General features: G+C 31.1%; 2 protein-coding genes across 3 annotated transcripts in view; one reads left to right on the forward strand and one right to left on the reverse strand.

Annotated features, from left to right (window-relative positions):
• Window positions 1-23,132, reverse strand: part of LOC145314309 (angiotensin-converting enzyme-like) — a 41,205-nt gene that overhangs the window by 2,095 nt on the left and 15,978 nt on the right. Inside the window, exons 9-23 of one of the 2 annotated variants that reach the window (XM_080154177.1) lie at window positions 16,429-16,474; window positions 15,948-15,995; window positions 15,593-15,657; window positions 12,455-12,525; window positions 9,176-9,250; window positions 7,691-7,760; window positions 7,209-7,280; window positions 4,997-5,081; window positions 4,002-4,130; window positions 3,565-3,656; window positions 3,425-3,482; window positions 2,483-2,655; window positions 2,025-2,115; window positions 1,630-1,674; window positions 1,464-1,493 (exon numbers count right to left, since the gene is read on the reverse strand). In XM_080154177.1, coding sequence (XP_080010303.1) covers window positions 1,464-1,493; window positions 1,630-1,674; window positions 2,025-2,115; window positions 2,483-2,655; window positions 3,425-3,482; window positions 3,565-3,656; window positions 4,002-4,130; window positions 4,997-5,081; window positions 7,209-7,280; window positions 7,691-7,760; window positions 9,176-9,250; window positions 12,455-12,525; window positions 15,593-15,657; window positions 15,948-15,995; window positions 16,429-16,474 — 1,150 coding nt within the window. Of the gene's footprint in view, window positions 1-1,463; window positions 1,494-1,629; window positions 1,675-2,024; window positions 2,116-2,482; window positions 2,656-3,424; window positions 3,483-3,564; window positions 3,657-4,001; window positions 4,131-4,996; window positions 5,082-6,807; window positions 6,893-7,208; window positions 7,281-7,690; window positions 7,761-9,175; window positions 9,251-12,454; window positions 12,526-15,592; window positions 15,658-15,947; window positions 15,996-16,428; window positions 16,475-23,132 lie in introns of both variants that reach the window. The other variant, XM_080154179.1, reaches the window with a different exon arrangement.
• Window positions 11,274-12,389, forward strand: LOC145314311 (uncharacterized). The gene has a single exon (XM_080154180.1). The coding sequence runs from the start codon at window positions 11,415-11,417 to the stop codon at window positions 12,264-12,266; it is 852 nt and encodes a 283-aa protein (XP_080010306.1). The 5' UTR covers window positions 11,274-11,414; the 3' UTR covers window positions 12,267-12,389.

The raw sequence follows: 23,132 nt of genomic DNA on the forward strand, positions 1-23,132 counted from the left end.
GCCACTGATTCGACTCATTTACTTTTTTTTATTCGAAAGCATGATAATATTTTTGATATTGAACACTTTGCCATAGTCAAAAGTACTCAAATTCAAACTTTAAGATAAATCTGCTTTTATGATCACAAATGTTCACATTTCTTTAAATGTTTTCATTTTCTTCAGATTAATTACATTTGAATTTCATATACTTTACCAGAAAGATTTGGTTAGTTTATATTTAAAATATTCGGATCTACTGCAGTTCACGGTAAAATATTGCTGGTAACGAATATTGCTAAAAATCTATGAATTTTAAAGGCTGCTAGCTGCCAAACGGCTGAACGTACAGATCATACCCGCATACTATTTTATGCGATAAAAGAATGCCTACAAATAATCTGGAATAGCCAAGATCCAATGATGCACAGGGAAAGCTTCACTGAAGAAAAAACGCGTAAAATAGGCCTTTTTCGCGCATTTCTTTGCACTGCGAGATAATTATGCATTATTGATTTATGGCTATTCCAGATTATTTGTTAGCCTTCTTATGCCGCTTAAAACAGTGTGCGGGCATGATCTGTACGTTCAGCCGTTTTGCAGCTAGCAGCCTTTAAAATTCATAGATTTTTGGCAATATCCGTTACCAGCAATATTTTACCGTGAACTGCAGTAGATCCAAATATTCTTTGACTAATGGCATGTAAAATGCACCTTTACATAAGTGTTCAATAATTTTCTTGACAATTATTAATTGATTTTTAAAATCTAGTTAAAGTTACCAAGTTGAAAGTTTGATTAAAAAGGAACAGGTTGAGGGGGGGGGAGGTTAAGATCAAATACAACTTTACAACCCTATTAACTTTATATGAAACTTTAATTTAATTTTGTTCAACTCTGTACTTAACGAAATAATTTATAATGAAAGTTTCTAAACACATTTTTCCTAATAAAAATTGAGGTTAATCGTGTTTTGATAAAAAGTCAATGATAGAAAGGTGTTAATATTACAAATAACTTGAATTAGATTAGCTTTTTAATAACCAACCTATCCTTGTATCAATCAAATCACATTAAAATCTAAAAGTTAAAAATAAGACTCAACACTTATTCAACTTACAATTTGTGAAAGTGCTACATAACATAAACATGAGTTTTATATCTTTTTTTAAGTTATTTTTAAATATGCGTCTTTGTAACCAAAAGTAAATAAAGTTATTCATGTTTCAAAACTGATCTTATGCATGACTGTAATCAAATGAAGTGTCTTTATCTAACTCATTAATTTAATAAAATATTTGTTGTAATTGTCTTTCTTTTCTACCAAATAGCCAAACAGAAAAAGGATGGACGAGGTTAAATACAGAGTAGATGCACATTGTTTAAAGGAATCTCCACAAGAATTTATTTAGCAGCCTTCTTGTTTAGTATTTTTCTAAAACATTCCCAAATATGATCTGACAAAATAATTTAAAATTTCATACCTGTAACCATGTATGGAGAGGCTCAAAGAACTAAAAAATAAAAATATTTATTTCTTTGTATTGAAAGAGATTTTGTTTATTAATCAAATGTTTTTTTTGTTACTTAGACCAAAATCAATATTTTGAAGAAAAAAAATAATTGAATTTTTATTTTGCTTTATATTACCTGTAAAATTGGCCTTGTTGACATTTTATCTGTGCCAGTCAATTCCTAAATATATGTTTTCAACTTATAGCTATAAAATAAAAAAAATATAAGATACAGATAAAATTAAAATTGAAATTACATATACTTTAACAATAATCAACCTAAATCCTAATCAGTTCTGCCCAGGTAACCATGAATGGATCTGTCTACATTGTCCAAAACTGATAAAATAAAGGTATCCTGGATCCCTTTAATCTTACAAGACTGTGGTAACATTGCCAAAATTAAATTTAACAAATAAAAATAGTTTAACTTTACAGATTTAGATTGTTTGATTAAAATAGCTATTGCAAGGCATTTATTACCCTCTTAAAACGTTTAGAACATTATTTTTAAAAAAAATGTTTAACTACCTTAAGAACTTCCTCCCATGGCAAACTTGAACCAAGTTCCAACATCTTTGCTAGCTTGCTTCCAGCGGCTTCAGAACCAGAAAAGTCACACCTGAATAAAAGTTGTAATATATATTTTCTATGTTATGAAGGTTAGGGTATAATTCCCCCTTAACATAAATCAATCTGAAATTCTCAAAAATTTATTTCACTTTAGCCTTTCTTTATTCTTTAATTGTTCTTGTTTCCAGAAACTTATAAAGATTACCAGTGTGACCAGATTTCTAGCTGAGGGAGTCCAGAAACTATACCTGTAAAGAGTACCAGTGTGTCCAGATTCCTCTTAGAGTTACTCCAGAAACTATACCTGTAAAGAGGACCAGTGTGTCCAGATTCCTCGCAGAGTGACTCCAGGAACTATACCTGTAAAAAGGACCAGTAAATCCAGATTCCTCGCAGAGTGACTCCAGGAACTATACCTGTAAAGAGGACCAGTGTGTCCAGATTCCTCGCAGAGTGACTCCAGGAACTGAAACTGCAGAATAGTTCTGACAAAGTATCTGATCATATCATAGTCCTGGTTGATGTGGAATAGGGCTGTTCCATCCAGGTTTTCAACGTCACTTCTGTCCACTGCTGGGGCGACTCCAACCTAAACATTGGAAATTAATGGAATTTAAATTAAGATTAGATATCCAAAGATTACCGTTCTAATCCTATAAAATTTATCTCTCTATATACCAAAAAGTCCCAATTATTTTTTTAGGGGATATAGAGTTTACATTGAAATATGGGAAAACAAACAAGCTAGTTACATCTTCTAGATGTGCTTCAGTATTATCTGTTTGGAGAAATGAAAGCTAATAAAATTTTAGGTCAAAAATTCAATTTGGGAGAATTTACTTCAATTTACAGTGAAATGTAGAATTGAATGATATAATCATATATCCATAGCAGAATTTCAGACACACCTTACATGTTGAAAGTTGTAAATAGTAGGGAAAATATCCTATGAATTCCTTCATAGAAAGCAAATTAATTTAGTCAAATGAGTTCTAAAGAATTTTGATCTTATTAGCAGAGCTACTGTGAAAGTACTGGGCATCGGTTTGTCTCTAGGTAATTCACTAGGCTAGCATATTAGTTTGGATTTCATTAGTCTTACATAGATATAAGTAAATCCTCAAAAAAATACAGGATTTGGCCAATTGTCCAATTTTGTTAGAATATAGGCATTTTTGCACTTACAATATGAGCTTAAAATAAACCTTTTATATAAAGTTAGCACCAGAAAAGAATTTTCAAATATCTAATTATACCTTTCTCCACATAGGTGTAAAAAACTACAAAATGACTAGGTATGCCTTTCATTAAAAAAAGCTACTCTACTTTTAAGTACATAATTATGTTTATTGTCTCACCAATTCCAGCTTCAGTCTCCAGAATTCGTTATTCCACTCAGATTCATTAACCTTTCCACTGAAAAAAAAATAAATTAAATTTGGTAAATGTGCAGAAATCTTATTTACTAAATACAGATTTTTGTCATAATAGATTCTACCTGAAAATATTCCATCTCCAGAGATCATAGACAAGGTGGAAAGGTAGAGTGGACACAGTAACCAAAGATTGACTAACAAGGAAGTTCAGATCCTATGTAGAAATCGAAGTGTAAATTTAATGTAGTAAACAATATTCTCCAACAATTCTTATTTCAGTTCAGGACAGCATAGGAAAAAATTCAATTGTAAAATCAGTGAGACTATTCCTTAGGAATTCAATTCATGTTCCATAAAGTTGAATTTAAGAACACTAAAATCTTACAAATAGTACATTTTGTTGCCATAAAAGAAAGTATCACTATGATTAAATAAAACTTCAATGTGCCTGCGGTATTCTTTTAAATATAAAAATAAAATTATATCATTTCTGGGGTATTAAAATAAAAGAAAAAATCTATGAAAAGTATAATCTGATTCCATCCTTATAAAGTTATACCTGTTCCTCATCAGGTTCATATCCAGGTAGAAGACCAATCTTGGAGAGATAGGACGGAGTGGAGGACACTAGAGACATCAACTCTCCAATAGCCTCATGGAAACCATCATTTGCGCCATCCCTGTACACCTAATAATTTTTGTTTTAAAAGTTGTAAAATGCTATTGAATAATTACCAATACTAATCTGCTAGGCTTGTGTTATTAAAAAATTGCAAGTTTTAAAAAACAAAAATAAAGTCTAACTATCTCTGACTATAAAAGTAGCAGCATGCCTAAAACAAATTATAATCATCCCTTGCACCATTCCAAAAAACTAATAAAGTTAGAACATACTCCAAGTTAAAAACTTTATATTTTAGCTGATATTGAATATGCTCCAATCCACCATACAGTATACCTTAGTACCATTCTAAATAATAATTTTAGTATCAATTGTATTGATACCTATTATTTAGTTAATAAATATAGTATTAATTGCAATCTCCAACCTTACCAAATAATGAAAGTTGCAGCAACCAACACCTGGGTTAATATTTATAATTATTTGATTTTGGTTATGACAATACTTATAAAGAAAATAATATTTAGTAATAAAATGTACACATACTGGGACTAATGTTTATAATTTTGCTGATATTGAATATATTACAAATCAATGTAATTACTTGTATTAGATGCACTATCTTGCAGGTGAGGATACAGAATCACAGATGCCCCTGTTCACTGGTTCAGCTATCCAGTAATATATAAGGTAAATAATAATGATATATTACCGTCCAATAATAAATGATAAAAGTTGGAGAATACTGCAGAATAATATGTACAAATACCTGGGGCTGATGTTTATGATTTAGCTGATATTGAATATGTTACAAATCAATGTTAATTGATAGTATTAGTTGCATGTGAGGATACAGATGCCCTTGCTTCAGATATCCAGTAATATATAAGGAAAAAAAATATTAAAAGTTGGATAATAAAATGTACAAATACCTGGGGCTGATGCTTATAATTTTGTTGATATTGAATATGCCCCAACTCATGGTGAATAGTTTGCAAGTCTTCAAAAGAATTTGCTCTGTGAGGAAAATTTCAATATTCAAAAAGTTTTTTATTTGTTTTATTATTTTTTGTTTTTATTTCTTGTTGGTATGCTAAGAATTTTTGGTATTTATGAATGAAATCTTATTAAGACACTTAGTTTAGAATATCTTATCCAGGTATATAGTGATTGGACTAAGGAAATAATTTCAAATAACAGTTAGAGTAGTAAGTTATAGGGATCTAAAGAGATATGACAATGGCCTAATGATGATAAAAATTTCTTCTTTTTGTAGAATATTGGTTGGAACGCTTGGACACTTAATGATACAACCAATTATTATTCAATAGAAGACCCTAAAGTTATTTAGTCAATGAATAACAAAATGTTATTTTAAAACCTTGAGGACTAGTGTAATAAATAGCTCAATTTCACCTCCCTACTACAAACTAGCATAGAGACCATTTCATTTACAGCCATATACAAATGTCTGCTAGTGTAAAAGTTGAAAAGTAGGATAATTGGCAATACATAAAGAATAATAAGTAGCAAAGCACAAAAAATCATGGATGGGAATACATACAAGAAGATTTAAAGTGTATTTATCAAAATCAAGAATAGATTTATTGGAGAAAATAAACACAAATTTTGTTTAATGATGATGGTAAAAGTAAATCACTTAAAAGATGCTCATAACAATGGGAAAAATTATTTTGATACTGATATCCCAAAAAAGTTATTTAAATTGGTCCAAAAACGCCAAAGATATGGGGAAATATATTAAAAATAGCCAAAAACCTGCTAAAAGGCAGTCTGACCGCCATGGTTGTTTTCTTCAAACGACAGGAAATTTGATTTTAATATCCTTAACTTAAAAATTTTGGAAAATCGGACTATATACATTAGATATATGAAAAAATAAGAGAATAATTATAAAATAACCAAAAACCTGCAAAAAGGCAGTCAGACCGTCATGGTTGTTTTCTTTGAACGAAAGGAAATTTAATTTTGATATCCATAACTGAAAAAATTTTGGAAATCGGACCATAAACACCAAAGGTATGGAGAAAAATGTGAAAAATACAAAAATAGCCTAAAACCTGCTTAAAGGCAGTCTGACCGTCATAGTTGTTTTCTTTAAGCGACAGGAAATTTAATTTTAATATTTATAACTGATAACATTTTGGAAACATTAAAGATATGGAGAAAAATGTGAAAAATACAAAAATAGCCTAAAACCTGCTAAAAAGCGGTCCGACCGCCTTTGATGTTTAATAGTTAATTGTGCTCCTTAATAATGGAAATGTTGTCAAAAAATTTCAGCCTTTTATCTTTAATAGGAGCCGAGAAAATCACGTTTCTCCCAACTAAGACGGACATTTTTAAATTATAGAGTAGCTTCGCTACTAAAAAGAGTAAGAACAAAATCCAACCACATTCTGGTAAAAATGAAGTTAAAGAATAAATAAATATTAACAAAAAATCTTTTTCTAATAAAAATTCATGTTTATTTGGATGGATCATTGTGTCTGCAAACCCCCCACCCTAGAGTGCTTAAAAATCAGGTAAAGCAACAACAAAAATTGTCAATTTTGCCACCATCACCAAACTATAAAATGTAATAAATTTTGTTTAATTTCAAAGATTCATGCAATACATTAGAATAGAACCTATACCAAATTATGTTGTTTATAGTATTCATGATTATATCTAAGATTGTTGTTCAGCATGCTATTGAACATTGTCATGCATCAACGCCTACCTGTGGTTGTTTCTTATAGTTTTGATAGTATTGAACGTGTCCCAGTTCATGGTGAATTGTTTGTAAGTCTTCAAAAGCATTTTCTCTATTTTAAGAATTTCAATAAATAAAATTATGTCCTTTTTTCTATTTTTAAAGGGTTTATAAAGTGTTTTGAAATTAATTTACTTATGGATTTTCCCTTTTTTTATAGAGAATTTATAGAAAAAACCAAGTGGTTTTATTAAAACTAATTCAAGATATTAGCATTTTTATGTAGGATACTGTTTAAAATTTACTAATTTTAAAACTGTAATGTTTATATTAAATGTTATAATTTGGTTTCACATGCAATACTACCAAACTATAAACACTCAACAACACATTTATAAATTTCAAACATGTTTTGAATTTGAAATTTCCTTGTGCACATTCTGATTCTAAAATCTTCTCCATCATAGAAATCCCAGGCAGTAGCATGACAGATTACCTCCCTATGTTACAAAGTTAATTAGACACCTATCATGTGAATTCATTACCATATTTGAAAACTTGGTAGCACAAATAGAGATGTTTAGGGAATACCTATAAAAATAAATTTAGATATTGGGTATTAAGGCGAAGCCTCAAGAAAATTCTAAAGTAATATATTCAAGCCAAACCATGCATATTTCTATTGGGAAGCATCTTATAGTGGCTATAAAAATGAAAGTTGTACAATACAAATGACCAATGATAGGCCAGTAAACATTTAAACTTTGGTCAATATAAATGTGTACTGGACTATCAGTGGTCAAATAAAATGTATACTGGCCTATCATTGTTCAATTAAAATGTGTATTGGCCTATCATTGGTCATTTGTATTGTATGACGTCATAAGCAGCCTTGTTCCCATTTGCCTACCTTCCATCATCAGGCTTCTCCAACATGGACATGTTCCAGAAGGTGTCAGGTACAGAGTACATGCCCAGACCTAGGAGTAAATATATTTATATCTCCAACATAGACATGTTCCAGAAGGTGTCAGGTACAGAGTACATGCCCAGACCTAGGAGTAAATATAATTATATCTCCAACATAGACATGTTCCAGAAGGTGTCAGGTACAGAGTACATGCCCAGACCTAGGAGTAAATATAATTATATCTCCAACATAGACATGTTCCAGAAGGTGTCAGGTACAGAGTAAATGCCCAGACCTATGTAGGTGTAAATATAGCATAGTTTTTTTGAGACACCCTGTACATCCTGTCAAAAGAAGTTAGATACATTTGTTGAATAGGTTGTCTGAAACGTCATAACCAATAGCTTTCGAAAAAGCTAACCGACCCTCAAAAAACAAATTGTTTTCTTTCCACTAAAAACTAAAAAAAAAATACATATTATTAGAAGATATTTGCTTTTAAAAATGTTGTCATTTTTTTCCCATCAATGGTTACAAAACAACATTTATGTATATTTTCTTGTATAAAAACATTATCAAATATTCATCCAAAAAATGTATGCTAAGTACTTTTTGCACAAATCTTGAGGGGAAAGACAGTGGACGATAAATTGATTTACACCCCTAATTATAATAAACATAATAATAACTTCTGTAGGTTAAAAGTATTAGTGGAAATGACTGGACAAATAGGACGTGTTTAAAAAACTTTGTGAGTAATATAATTTCCAGTCCAATGTCCCCACCAGTGGCGTTCATGCTTTTTTATTTTTTTTTGAAGGGGGGGTAAACTTTAAAATTTCATAATGGGGGGGGGGGGGTAAAATGATGTGCGAAATTATGAAATACTATTAATTATTTAGTGGTAAAACTGCGCGCGAAAAGCGCCAAAATTTGTTTTTGTTATCGATTATTTTTTTTTTTTTTTTGGGGGGGGGGGGAAATACCCCTACCTAGATGCTTGTGGGTGTCTACGGCATCCCCAAGGTATGGGGAATTTTATAGGGGGGGGGGGGAGTTATCACCACTTTACCCCCCCCCCCCTGTTTTACATGATATTATAGTAAAAATAAAGGAACATGAGTGATTGACAGGTATATTAACACAAAAACAATGACGTTGTATCTTGGCCGATAAATAGATGTACAATGTACATTGTACATCCCCAATGATGATACGTAAAATTATCCGTTTTTGAGATAACAATTAGTGGTCAAATCGTTTGGACACTCAACTTTAAGAACCAACCAATTAGAATTTAATGTAAGTCCCCAATTTCTTTAAGCCAACGAATAAGAAATGTTCATTACAAAATTTTGGGGACTTTCTTGATAAACAATCCAATGTCCCCTTTCTCTAAGGAAAGGCCTCCTTACTTGGTAAAGATGAATAGTGCCAAATTGTTTATAAAAATAATGTTTAAATGAATAAAATGTTTCAACTTACTTGTATAGAAATTATTGCCAGTTTCGAACATTTTCTGTACGGTGTAGTTCTGCTTCTTCATCTCTTCATTGGGAACTAAACAAACAAGGATGACAACATCCATAAAAGCCAAGCACTGAAACGATAGGACAAACGGACATTAACACTTATATAGTGTCAGAACTGAATAATCAGAATAAAAATATATAAGAGTCGAACAAATTTGATGGAATACTGATTGATACAGGATAATGTTTAAATACAATCTTACATTTTTAGGACTTGATTATAGAGTTGCTTCGCTAATAACATTATACTTTGTTGTCCCAGGAATCAATATACCAAAAATCAGATCAATCGGATGATTAGATCACATAAAAATTTGTTGTTAAAAAAGAAAAAAAATCAACATGTTTAAAATGGACGTAGGGACATTTTGGCAATGATTATAGAGATTAAATCGTACCTACTGCTAAAGGAATCACCATGCAAAGTTTGAAATCGATAGGACAATTCTAAAATGCTTGAATTAACGAAAAAAGCTATCTATTACGGACGGACGTACGAACGGACCAACCCTAATTACAGAAAAGCTTCGCTTTTAAAAATATAGGGGTCAGGTTTAGTTCTCAGTAACATGATCCTGGTATCGATTATCTCCAAGCTTGAATAGATAAAACCTAGCTAGACCTATACGAAGCTTCAATAATAATATTGCCATCAGTTTTTGAGATCTTTCGGTACAGGCACACATACACATACAAACATCCTGTTGCTTTTACACAAGGATTAATTTTACTAAGCAAAGGTGTTGACCCTTTTTCTTGAATATAAAACTACAAAATTAACAGGGAAAACTATGAAGATTCTCTGAAATTACTGACTCATGTCCAACTGTTTTGCGATCATAAGTAAGAAACAGACAAGCATCCAACTTCTTTTATATATGGGATCTAATGAATAATCAGGATATTTCTAAAAATGAAAAATGACATCATTTACGAAAATCGTTTTGTAGAATTTTAATGAATTCAGAACATAAAACAGTTTTGTAGCGTCTAGAAGTATCTTTATTTGAACTAGTGTTAAATCAAACCAGCAAAACAACCCCAAAATTTTAACCAATTATATTTATTAGAAAAGTATATCTAATTTAAGAATGACTTTTAGCACAACTTTAGATAAACTATAATATTATTCCTATATCATTAAACTTTTTTTGGCTAATATGAAAATTTGCTGATTTTAATGAAGTAAAAGGCCTAAAATTGATTCATATAAAGAAGTGAAGCGCACTCATATGCATAATGCATGTATGACGCATACTTTTTCTAGTTCCTTCCCATTTTTCTTTCTCTATTTTTTTTATTATCACTCTCTATCTCAGACTTCCCCCTCCTTTCTCTCTCTCTCTTTCTCTCTCTTTCTCTCTCTCTCTCTCTCTCTCTCTCTCTCTCTCTCTCTCTCTCTCATTCACTCAATCATTAGCTCTCTCTCTTTCTTATACTATAAATTTTTCTAGCTCTCTCTCTCTCTCATTCTCTCTATGAATAGCGCTCTCTCTCTCTCTCTCTCTCTTTCTCTCTCTCTCTCTCTCTCTTTCTATGTTTTTCTAGTTCTTTCTCTTTCTCTTACTCATCGACCTTCTCTCTCTTTCTTACAAATAAAATAAGAATTGACTGCCTGCCCCTTTCTATAATACTACGCCTACGCAACAGGTGTGTGTGTGTGTGTGTGTGTGAATGAGAAAGATCCCTAACTAACTCACTAACGTTTCATCAATTTTAATAAACGAATTTATGTCTTAAGTAACCTCTTTCAAAAAATTTTATTCTGTTTAAATAAAGATTTATATAGAAAATCAAATTGCATTGTTTTACAAGTATTTAATTAATTAAAATACAAAACAAATTTTCTAAATTCTACGAGTATATATTAAAAGATGTTTATATTTTTGTTACCTAGTACTGATTTTTATCTATGTATTTAAGCCTTCTTTTTGATATAAACTGAATAAATTATGAATATTAACAAACATTGACTGGAATTTAAATTTAATGTAATATATTCTGTGGTAGTTTCTCAAGGACCGATGGCGTAATTTTGTCTAGATTTCTATAGAATGTTAAAGAAAGCTTTTTTACCGCGCGCATCTCCTATAAAACATCGGACAAATCTGAAAACAAGTATCAGAAACAAAACAACTACAGCCATATAAACAACAATTAACTATATACTCAAAGCAACAAATAAACCAAAAATGACTGAAAGCAGAATCACAGTTCCTATGACCATCAGAGATTTCTTCTTTGAGGATCCCTTCTTCAAGTCTACCTGGGAGGACTTTGATAAAATCCGCGAAAAGATGTTTCAAGAATCCGAGGAAAGGTGGAAGAGATTTGACGAAGATTTCAAGAATATGGCCTGCATGTCCAGCAATAGGATTGGATCTTCCAACAGATCTTTAAAGGATAGAAATGAATCTGTTGCTAAGTCAATTGATTCAAGGGAAAGAAAGTCTTCATTAAAGTCATCTGAAAGCAAAGTTGTTAGGTCATCAATGAGTTCATCTTCCGAGAGAAAAATGTCCAGCAGCTCAGAGAGAAAAATGTCATCTGAAAGTGATCTTAAGAAAACTAACTCTTCTGAAGTTAGCAAGAATGAAAGTGCTCTTGACAAATGGATGAACGACGAAGATGACTCTTTTCCATTTTCCCGCATTTTCCCCCGCAAATGGATGCTTCCCGGCCTTGACAATATCTTCAAGGATCTAAAGGATATGAACCTCTTCAAGGACACCAAGGACAGTGAAGTCATCAGAATGAAGGAGGATGACAGTAAGATGGAGGTCAGCCTCGATACTTCAAATTACAGACCGGATGAATTGAGCGTCAGTGTTGCTAATGGTGCTGTGACAATTGAGGGTAAACACGAGGAGAAGGCCGAGGATGGGAGTAAGATGGTGGCAAGACAGTTTGTCAGGAAGTATACACTTCCCAGAGATACAAGGCCAGAGGATGTTGTCTCTAATCTCTCCTCAGATGGAGTTCTGGTTATAACTGCTAATAAGAAGACTCCTAAAGCTATTGATGTTAAGATTAACCAAAAGTAAATTAGTTTTATTTTTATGAATATTTTGTTTTGATTTAATATTTTTATTTTTATGAATATTTTGTTTTGATTTAATATTTTTATTTTTATCTAGATTTGTTTAATAAATCTATACTTAAAACTATATTTTGTTTTAATTTATAAGAAAAAAAAACAAGGATGAATATAATAAATATCAGCGAAGCTTACCTATTTGTGGTTTATCAGGGAAGGGAACAGCCATGGTGTACAGGTTTCCCCAGAAACGTCCCCACATATCTCTAAAACAAAAAAAAAGAATATTTAAATATTTATAAGATATCTCTCAATATTAGTTGTTTTAAATTACAATTATGTCTATTAGTAAGGAAGGATAAAGGATGGTTTTTGAATATTCTACAAAGGAGTATTTTATTATTTCAATTTGAATCACTTTGACAAAATTAAAGCACTTGAAATCACAAAAAAAATTTTAAATATCATTTCCTTTCGTCATTATTAAATATTAATATTAGATAGAATCGTTCATGTTAGGCTTTAATAGTTTAAGTTATTGGTATCAGTAATAAGGGAAATAATCTCCAGTAAGTATAATTTAACAGAATTTAGCTAAAAATAATTATCTATCTCCAACTCCATTGTCCTTAACATGATAAATTCAATAAATGAAAGTACGGGTTATTGTTAAGCCTGAGACAATATGACGAATAATCTATTTAAAGTACCACAACACACCCACAAATAAACATAACAAAGATGATAACATTCGTCAAAGATTATTTACTTGTTTTAGGGGATTTACTAGACAGGTTAATAAAAGATAACCTAACTTTTATCCATAATTAAAATTTTTTCAGTGTTATTGTTTTACTTTAGACTAGGTTAGGTTAGGTAATATTGAGTAAAGGGCAGCCCCTCCTAAATGATTGCGGGTGCCTACGGCACCCTCATGGTAGGGGTAAATTTCAAATGGGGGGGTAAAATGAAAATTTTAGGGGTGCTTACGGCACCCCCAAATTCGATGGGGGGGGGGGGGTAATCCCCACTTTACTCCCCCCCCCTTAGACGTCTATGGCCCCACAGGTAAAGGGCCCCCTATAGAGATTAGGCATAAAATAACTCACTCACCTTTAATTTTCAATTTATAATTTTAATTGGGGAGGGGGGTAGAGATTGCTGTGTTTACTAGGCAATTTATAGGAAAGTACCGCTATTTTTTTCCACAGTTGTAAAATCAAACGGTGACTTACGAACCAATGAAATCAAATTTAAACCCGTTTAGATGCTTTGAAAAGAGGGATTGCCCTGTTTGCGTCGAGTTTAGACTTCAAATTTATTTATTTAATTGAAAAGTGTTGATTTCCCTGCGCCTAACGTGCGGCTGTCGAGCCCTGAATTAAATCCTCAAAGTGGCATACAATTAGATGGTTAACCAAAAGTCTGACAAGGACGTACAGAAATACCTCAACTAAAGATAATCTTTGCATTATTATTTTTTATAAATATTCATAATAACCTGACCATAAATAACATGGTCTATTTCATTTTTAGATTGTATGTTCTATTTTTGTTTTAGATTTCTATGTAAAAATATTACTCAGTAGCAGAAAAAAGGGATGTATTTATGAATGATGGGTGAGCTAATTTTAGTGTAAAAAAGAAAAAATAATTTTTTTTTTAGGGGGGGGGGGGCATTTTTTTCTTAAAGTGATTTATCTTGGGAGAGTGGTGGAACCCTCCCCCGAAATAGTAATAAATCTCCCAGGACATATGAAAAGCTAAACTGTAAAGGAGAATCGTACTAGTTCAACGGTTAGAGATATCCTTCGGTTAACAGAAGACAGACATCCTTTTACTTTTGTAAAAATATTTAATCAATAGTAACACAGCAAGGTAAATAAAGAAACTATTTACAAATATAAATTTTATGCTTCATGGTGTTAAAAAAGCGTTGAACGTTTTATGATTTTTTTTCTATTAATTTTGTGACTTAGGACTTTAGAAATTGAAAAATGGCATATTTGTTTGGTGCAAAATAGAAAAATTGCAAATAATTTTCTTCCTTAAATGATTCCACCAACATTTTTCAATTTAACTACCTCCCCTCTTTCCTGACAAGAAAAAACGTCATTATTGTAGAGATTTTATCCAGAAATAATTTTAAATTTGTCTACTTCCCTCTTTCTCCCTGCGAAGGAAAAAAGTCATTATTGTAGAGATTTTATGCTCCTATGATTTTTAATCTGTTTACATTCCCCATTAGTATAGTAGAGATTTTGACCAGATATAACTTTTAATTTGTCTACCTTCCCTTTCTCCTTGGCAAGGATAAACGTCATTGTTGTAGAGATTTTATCCATCGATAATTTAAATTTGATTATCTCCCCTTTTCTCCTTGGCAAGGATAAACGTCATTGTTGTAGAGATTTTATCCATCGATAATTTAAATTTGATTATCTCCCCTTTTCTCCTTGGCAAGGATAAACGTCATTGTTGTAGAGATTTTATCCATCGATAATTTAAATTTGATTATCTCCCCTTTTCTCCTTGGCAAGGATAAACGTCATTGTTGTAGATATTTTATCCAGAAATAATTTTTAATTTGTCTACCTCCCCTTTTCTCCTTGGCAAGGATAAACGTCATTGTTGTAGATATTTTATCCAGAAATAATTTTTAATTTGTCTACCTCCCCTTTTCTCTCTGCCAAGGAAAAGCGTTATTATTGTAGAGATTTTATCCAGAAATAATTTTTAATTTGTCTACCTTCCCTTTCTCCCTGCCAAGGAAAAACGTCATTATTGTAGAGATTTTATGCCCCTATGATTTTTAATCTGTTTACATCCCCTATTATTTTAGTAGATATTTTGACCAGATATAACTTTTAATTTGTTTACCTTCCCTTTCTTCCTGCCAAGGATAAACGTCATTGTTGTAGAGATTTTGACCAGAAATAATTTTAAATTTGTCTACCTCCCCTTTCTCCCTGACAAGGAAAAACGTCATTATTGTACAGATTTTCTCCAGCAATAATTCCCCGAAGTGGAAAATGAAATGATGTATCATTCCTCAACTATATCATATTTTGCCCGCCTAATATCGATCTATCATCCTATTATATAAAGTAGAAAGATTTTGTTGTTTGACTGTTACGATCTCGGTTTTTAGTTTTTGAGAACTTTGAGAACATATTAAAATGTAAAATTTTAAGAATAAAACCAGTTTATTTTAATATTCGTGAAAAATTGCCTCTAATACAATGCTATGCATAATTTTTCAGTAAAGCTGAAAACCAGCTCCAATCCAGTGGATATTAACCGGTTTCGAGGCCATACTGAAAACATTATTACCCTAAGAGATGGGCAGGCAGGGGGCCCAGCAAGTCAATCTTGTCCTCTCCATAAGTCTCAAACAACTAAAACATTTACAAGGATAATGACTTACAGGAGGGGAGCGTACATTGGACAAAGTGATTTAAAAAGCAGGCGTTCAGTGGCAATATATATAATATATATATATAAATAACGAAACCTTTCACAAAAGTTTTTATGTGTTTTGATATTCTTATTTTATGATTCGACTGACGGACAGACGGATCAAGCAAATTAAATAATGAATGCTCGTTAGTATAAAGAAACTTCATACACAATTTTTAAACTTCTATCTTAAATAGCAGTTGCGAAAACCACATTTTCATGATCTTACCTTCCTTCTGATGTAGGCGTGAAGTTCTAGGTATAAAGGCTCCATGTCCTAAAATTATAGAAACCAATTGTAAAATTTTTCGATTTCAGATTTATTATATTTCCAGTATGGCTTCGAAACCGATTAATATCCACTAGATTAGAACCGGTTCTAAGCTGTACTGAAAAAAGCATCGTATCGTATTATATCCAGTTTTCTACGAAATTAAAAATGTAATCATAATATTTGAACAGTTTATTTCCGCGTAAAGCTGTTTATAATACGATGCGATAGTATTATACAATTTTTTGTTCAATTTTAAGTATTTTTTTGGTATTTTGCAAAATAAAGACAATACTCAAAGATTTAGATTTATCACTAGCCGTAAAAAGAAAATGCATACAGACTAACACCTGTTACTTTAAGTTCAAGAGGTATAAAAAGGGGCTTTTCGATTTTAAGTGTGGGGGTTTAAATTAAAGATAAATAATCCAAATTTTACCTTGTAAAGCTGTACAACATCATTTGCAAAGTCATCTGTTTCATACCTGCAAAAAATAATTTTTATAAATTTTACAATAATATAAATAATTTATATTACTTTTTACCATAAAAATCGTATTTAACCTTTTACCCTAAAAAATCATTTAATAAATTTTGTAATGCTGCTAACGTTCATATTTACATACACAAATATGCCAATTTTTGTTGTTAATCCAATCATAAAATCCAGGTATTGATTGCCTGACCGTTGAAATGAATGCCTGGCACCAGAAATATAAGAATAGCTATACAGGGAGGGAAAGGTGGGGTCATTGAGCTGTTTATTACACTAGTCCCCAAAATTTAAAGATAATGTTTTACTTTTCGTTAACTCAACTACTTTGGGGATTTATTGAATTTTGATTAGTTGGTTCCTTAAGTTGAGTGCGTCAAAACGTTCCAACTACTAATTAAAATCTACAGAAGGGATAATTTTGTGTATTATTATTCGGGATGTACATCAATTTATCTTACCCCTTTAGATTCCTTGTAGCTTGTAACTTGAGTTTGACGTAGGTAAAACCTTTAATTTAATTAAGAGTTGATTTAAATTTTAAGTTGCGGTTTTATGATTAAACAAGTATACCAACATCCATAGCAGCTAAGTTAAAAAAAAACTAGATACAAACATCACTTTTACAGAGCAGCAATAGAAAATTAGAAATGTAAAAAAATAACATTCGAATTATGACTATTGAGTTGTTTTATGCTATCTTTTCTTACATGACTCTTAATCTAGGATATGTAATCAATGCAGAAATTACAACGGCGGAAGAACTTACAAGTAAGCAGAAATAATTCGCGTTTAAAATTTGCGTAATTATAATAGAAATAAGGAAAAAATATTTCCTAAGTTTACAATGAATTGTCTATTTCTCAATTTCCCTGTTAAAAAAGTTAAACATATTTCCTACTGTGAGCATTGGTTTTTTTATCATAATAGCATCAAAAAAGTATCATCCTATAATATTAAGTAGTAAGCGTTTTTTGTCTGTCCCGAAGGATCTCGCTAACCGCTGAACCGATATTGTTCTCCTTTACAGTGAAGCTTCTTATAGGTCCTGGGAAGGTTTTAAACTATTTTTGGGGAGGGTGTCTTAACCCTCCTCCCCCCCCCCAAATTTTTTTTTCTCTCTTTTGAAACTCAAATTTAAAATGGGATGAGGTCGACTTTTTCCCCTCCTACCTTAAGTGCCCCTAGAGGCTTCTAGGGGGCGTAGCCGCTAGTATTACATAAAATAGTACGGTATTTTGTCTGTAGCTTTAGGTCTAACTAACCAATGAACCGATTGGGTTCTCCATTTTAGAGAACCTTCACATAGGTCCCGGGTTGGTTTTAGGCAATTTTATTTTTCGATTGAAGTCTTTTAGGCTATTTTTCAACTTTTTTTTTACTCTTTTAAATACTAAGCCCCTAGTTAATTGGGGCGCAGCCGCTAGTATATATACCTATATAGAAACATTTTAAAATTTTGAATAAATGTACAAAAATGGAAAATGTCATGTTTTAAAATAATTTTATTTTATCAAAAATATTTAAGCAGTATATCTTCATTTTTATTTTTGTTTTGTTTTTATTATTTTCGTGACAACTGATCTTAAGCTAAGGTTTATATAAAATTTAAATTTATATTTTTCCTTCTTTCATTTTTTAAAATGAATAATTTCCAGAGCATTTAATGTCCCTTTGTTTAGATTTGTCTGCTCTTTTGTGTTAATATTGCCACCACTATTGGCTGATATTCAAAGACCCAATTGAAAGTCGGCACTAGTCCCCAACGTGGTCATGCAGTTATTTATCCCCTGCCCAATCCATTCTTTTATTTAAATGTACTGTGCATGTTTCTAAATTGGTCCATTTTTTTACCAGGGAATTCACTCATTACATACTTTCCATATTTTCAATACGCATCCAAACTTATAAAAAAAAACTTTCTTGGGGAATAGTAAGGAACATAAAATTATTATGGTGAAACAAAGTAGGTAATTTGGATTCTAAGATTTAGGAAGCTTTAAAATGAAAAAAAGAATAATTTCGAAACCAACAGAAGTTTATAATATTATAGCCTTAAATTCAAACACTTTTTTACATTGGCTCATCAAACAATAAACATTATTTTTAGTATAGTATATTTCTAAGATAGGAGATTTTTTCATAATTATGAATTAAATACTTTTTCAAATGGTTTTGCAAATCCAATGTAAAGAGAACTAGTGTAGAATATACTCTCCCTAAGCTGAATATCAGCAATAGATTTATTAACCTAGATAGTCAATCAGACTAAATAATCTGTCTCGCATAAGAAGGAATTTCTACCAGACGAAGATTTTTGTATATAATTACGATTTAATTAAATAATACTTTGGAAGAAAAATATGTACTCATTCTAACTATCAATGAAGTTGTGTTGTTTGTATTCAGTGTTCTCATTGGTCAAATTATGTGATTGTTGATCTAGTATTTCTATATTTATTATGTCAGCCTCTTTATTTTAGTGTAGTCAATTCCTTATCCTCACTCCAGAAGTAAGAACAAAGTTTTTATTTGGGTTGAAGAGTAAAATATAGTTTTTACATTTAGATTTACTCTTTTTGTTTCTTCTCTCTTTATTACATATTAGTATTTGTATTGTTTAGTTTAAATCTTCCATATTTCAGGTAATTCTTATCCTTATATAAATGAGGAAAATGTAAAGATTTTACTATATGCTAGACCATTTTGTATTTTTCTTTAGAAAAAGGTTTTTATAGGTCCCGGGCAGGCTTTAATTCATTTTTTTTTGAGGGGGGGATTAAATTAAATGCTGGAAACCATAGGAAGATCAGCTTATTTTTTTTTTTAAGGAAGGAAATATATTACAAAAAAAGTTTGTAGATAATACTAAATATAAATCAAATATTCTTTTATAATATAGTAAAACAATACCCCTAATCAGTAAATTGGAACAATAAGAAGAAAGTTTGGAACCAATCTGGCCAGATTATTGGTTAGATCGGATATAAAAGAGCAGTTATTCTTTTTATTTCTTCCATATATAAAGCAGCTATAAATATTTTAATTTGAATTTTGTTTCAAACAGTCCATCTATGTCAATTAGATCTTTTCATGAAAATACCATTTCTCGAATTTCATTCTTCTGCTAACCTAAAAAGTTACTTTGGGGGCCTAGAAATACATGTACAAAATTTCAGCTCTTTATCTCTACTGGCGACCTAGTGCCAGGCATGTAAAATATCAACAGATAACGGTAGCACGGCGGTTTTAACAATATCTCAGTAATGTGCAGGTTTTAAGCTCTTCTGCATATTTCATTTTAAACACATAAGGCCAAAGATATTATATCCAAAAAATCTTTTGTCAAAGTCTACTCTACACCTAACACCAGTCAGTTTTCTAAAATCATGCATTTTATACCTGTGAAAAATGAAATCGCCAGCGCTAGGTGTAGAGTAGACTTTGACAAGAGATTTTTGGGATATCATATCTTAGGCCTTATGTGTTTAAGTTGAAATATGCAGAACACCTAAATTCACCTTCCAAGCCATTCTCTAAGCATTTTAAATTTTTTTATGAAATAATGGGATTTCAAAACTGCCTTTTGAAAAGGCCTAAAAATTATTTTTTTTTTGTCCCTTTTTTCACTGTTTATAGTTACAACTTATTAAGATATTATTCTCAGTTAAAAAAAATTGGCGCTTCCAGCACCAAAACCGGCAAAAACAGGCAGTTAAACTTCTGTACCCCTACTTAACCCCCTAACAGACCCCTCCCTCTATCTCGGCTCCTGTTACAGATAGAGACGTAAAACCGCCGTGGTACCGTTATCTGTTGATATTTTACATGCCTGGCGCTAGGTCGCCAGTAGAGATAAAGAGCTGAAATTTTGTACATGTATTTCTAGGCCCCTAAAGTAACTTTTTAGGTTAGCAGAAGAATGAAATTCATGAAATGGTATTTTCATGAAAAGATCTAATGTAAATAAATAAATTTATCTTTTCGATTTTTTTAGATTAAACTGTACAATATAATTTTTTGATAAAACAATTAAGTAAAGATTTTTAACCTTTAAAAATGATTCTACTCTCAATAAAATTATTTTCCACCGAAAAAATTTGTTGATTACTTTTAAGTTAAAATTAATAACTAAAGCTAGATTAATGAATTTAAGACAAAATTATTAAGGTACAAAAGTAGCACAGCAATAACAGCCAAGGAGGGAAGGGAGTTTATTACTCTAGTCCCCAAAGTTTCTAAATACCGTTTTCCTATTTGTCGGTTAAACAACTTTGGGGACATTTATTGAATTTTGATTGGTTGGTTCATTAAGTTGAGTGTCCAAACGTTTCAAACGAGGGGTGCTTTTGTGTATCATCATTGGGAATATACATCAATAGATCGGCCATTGTCTTATCCCTTAAGATTCAAAAATTTTTTTTGTCAAAAGCTTAAGATCTCATTAACCGCTGTATCGATTGGTTTAGGAAAGCTTTACACTGGTCCTGAGGTTGTTTTAGGCTATTCAATTTTTAGAATTAGGTCATGGATGGTTTTAAGCTATTCTTAGCCCCTCTCTGCTCCTTCGAACACAGAGCCATTAAATGCTAGGGGCGTATGCACGAACGAACGATATTAACCAATTATATATTGGATTGTATACACCATGAATAAAAAAGTTCATTTAACTTAATTCAAATAATGTAATCCATATCATAAGAAATGTTTTTAGTAGCGAAGCTACTCTATAATTTGAAATGTCCGTCTGTCCGTATGTCCGTCTGTCCGTATGTCCGTCTGTCCGTCTGTCCGTCTTAGATTGGGGGAAACGTGATTTTTCCGGCTCCTATAAAAGATAAAAGGCTGAAATTTTTTGACAACATTCCCATTGTCAAGGAGCACAATTAACTATAAAACATCAATGTCGATAGGACCGCTTTTTAGCAGGTTTTAGGCTATTTTTGTATTTTTCACATTTTTCTTCATATCTTTGGTGTTTATGGTCCGATTTCCAAAATTTTTTCAGTTATAGAATCAAAATTAAATTTCCTGTCGTTTCAAGAAAACAACTATGACGTTCAGACTGCCTTTAAGCAGGTTTTAGGCTATTTTTTATTTTTCATATTTTTCTCCATACCTTTGGTGTTTATGGCCCAATTTCTAAAGTTTTTCAGTTATAGATATCAAAATTAAATTTCCTTTCGTTTCAAGAACACATCAATGGCGGTCAGACTGCCTTTTTGCAGGTTTTTGGCTATTTTTATATTTTTCACATTTTTCTTCATATCTTTGGTGTTTATGGTCCGTTTTTTTTTAAATTTTTGTAGTTAAAAATATCAAAATTAAATTTCCCGTTGTTCTGAGCATCCAGTATGTAATTTACTTTGACCGTCAGTCTGTCATAGTACAGAAATATAAATAAATATTAAGAAATTAACAAATGTTGAAAAGGTTTCGTGATTTTTTCCTAATATGCATGCTTTTGTCAACTAATATCTAAATTCTTATTTAATTGTTTATGCTTCGCTACTTATGGATGTTGTCATCCTTGTTCATTATTAAGTTTTCTTTATACTGTCGAATATAAATTAAAATATTTCTACATAATTTTGTGACGTAGCAAAAATTTGAGTTAATTTTTTTTAACCAAAGCATCATAGACGTCCAAGGGTGGCAGTAAAGGGGTGTTTATTCCCCTCAAACTTGCCTTACAGACGTAGAAAAATCTTACGTTAGCATTTTTTTACCAAAACATAACAATAATATTTATATATGACAAAAAAATTATATTTTAACAACGACTTTTATACAAATATCAAGTTGGAGGCTATAAAATAATAATAATTAAGTGTTAAGTAAATAATATAGGAAATCGGGAACATATCAACCTATCTAAATTTTGCAAAATAGTTTCGCTACTAAATATTTGTTGTCATTTTGTAGTAACGTTTTTATCTTAAGAAATTCATCATGTAAAATTTTGTGTCATAATAGAAATAGAAGAATAGAAGCATATACTGAACCCTTTTTTCGTCAAATCTAAGAAGGAACATTTCTACCAGACAAAAGTATTGTTTTCTTTCGACTCAAGCTGATGTGGATTCTTAAGAAATTATAGACTCGCTACTCGATAGTGAGGCAAAATTATATTTGTGAAAAATCATCCAAAAGCACATTAAAAATCTACAAAAATTAAACAAAATCATATGTTAATAACCCTTTTAAGATTTTATTTAATTTTTCTAAATTTTTTTTTCGATTTTGGAGGATTTTTCACAAAAATAATTTTGCTTCACCAGCGAGTAGCCAGCTTAACTTTTTTTAAAGAATCCACCTCGTTACTAAGCTTTCAAATTTCAACGAAATTTTTGGGCAATTAATTCTGATTCCGCAAAGCTTTCTACTAAGAAAATATACTGCTTACAGCTGACTTTTATCTATGTATGAAATGAAAAAAACATGCATTCGTAACAAGATGTGTACAAAATTTCAACCAATGAAATCATATGTATGTACCGATGCGATTCTCCTATTGGCTCAATCAGACATTCCCTCTCTTTCTTAGTACCTTTATTTGTGTCATACATAGTTGTACACAAGATTTTTTCTTCACAATATGAGTCTTATTTTTTTAACCCTTTCTAATATTTTCAAAATGAAAAAAAAAA

The sequence above is a fragment of the Acartia tonsa genome, chromosome 3 (assembly GCF_053477335.1).
Source record: "Acartia tonsa isolate MP-2025a chromosome 3, ASM5347733v1, whole genome shotgun sequence".
NCBI classification, from domain to species: Eukaryota; Metazoa; Arthropoda; class Copepoda; order Calanoida; family Acartiidae; genus Acartia; species Acartia tonsa.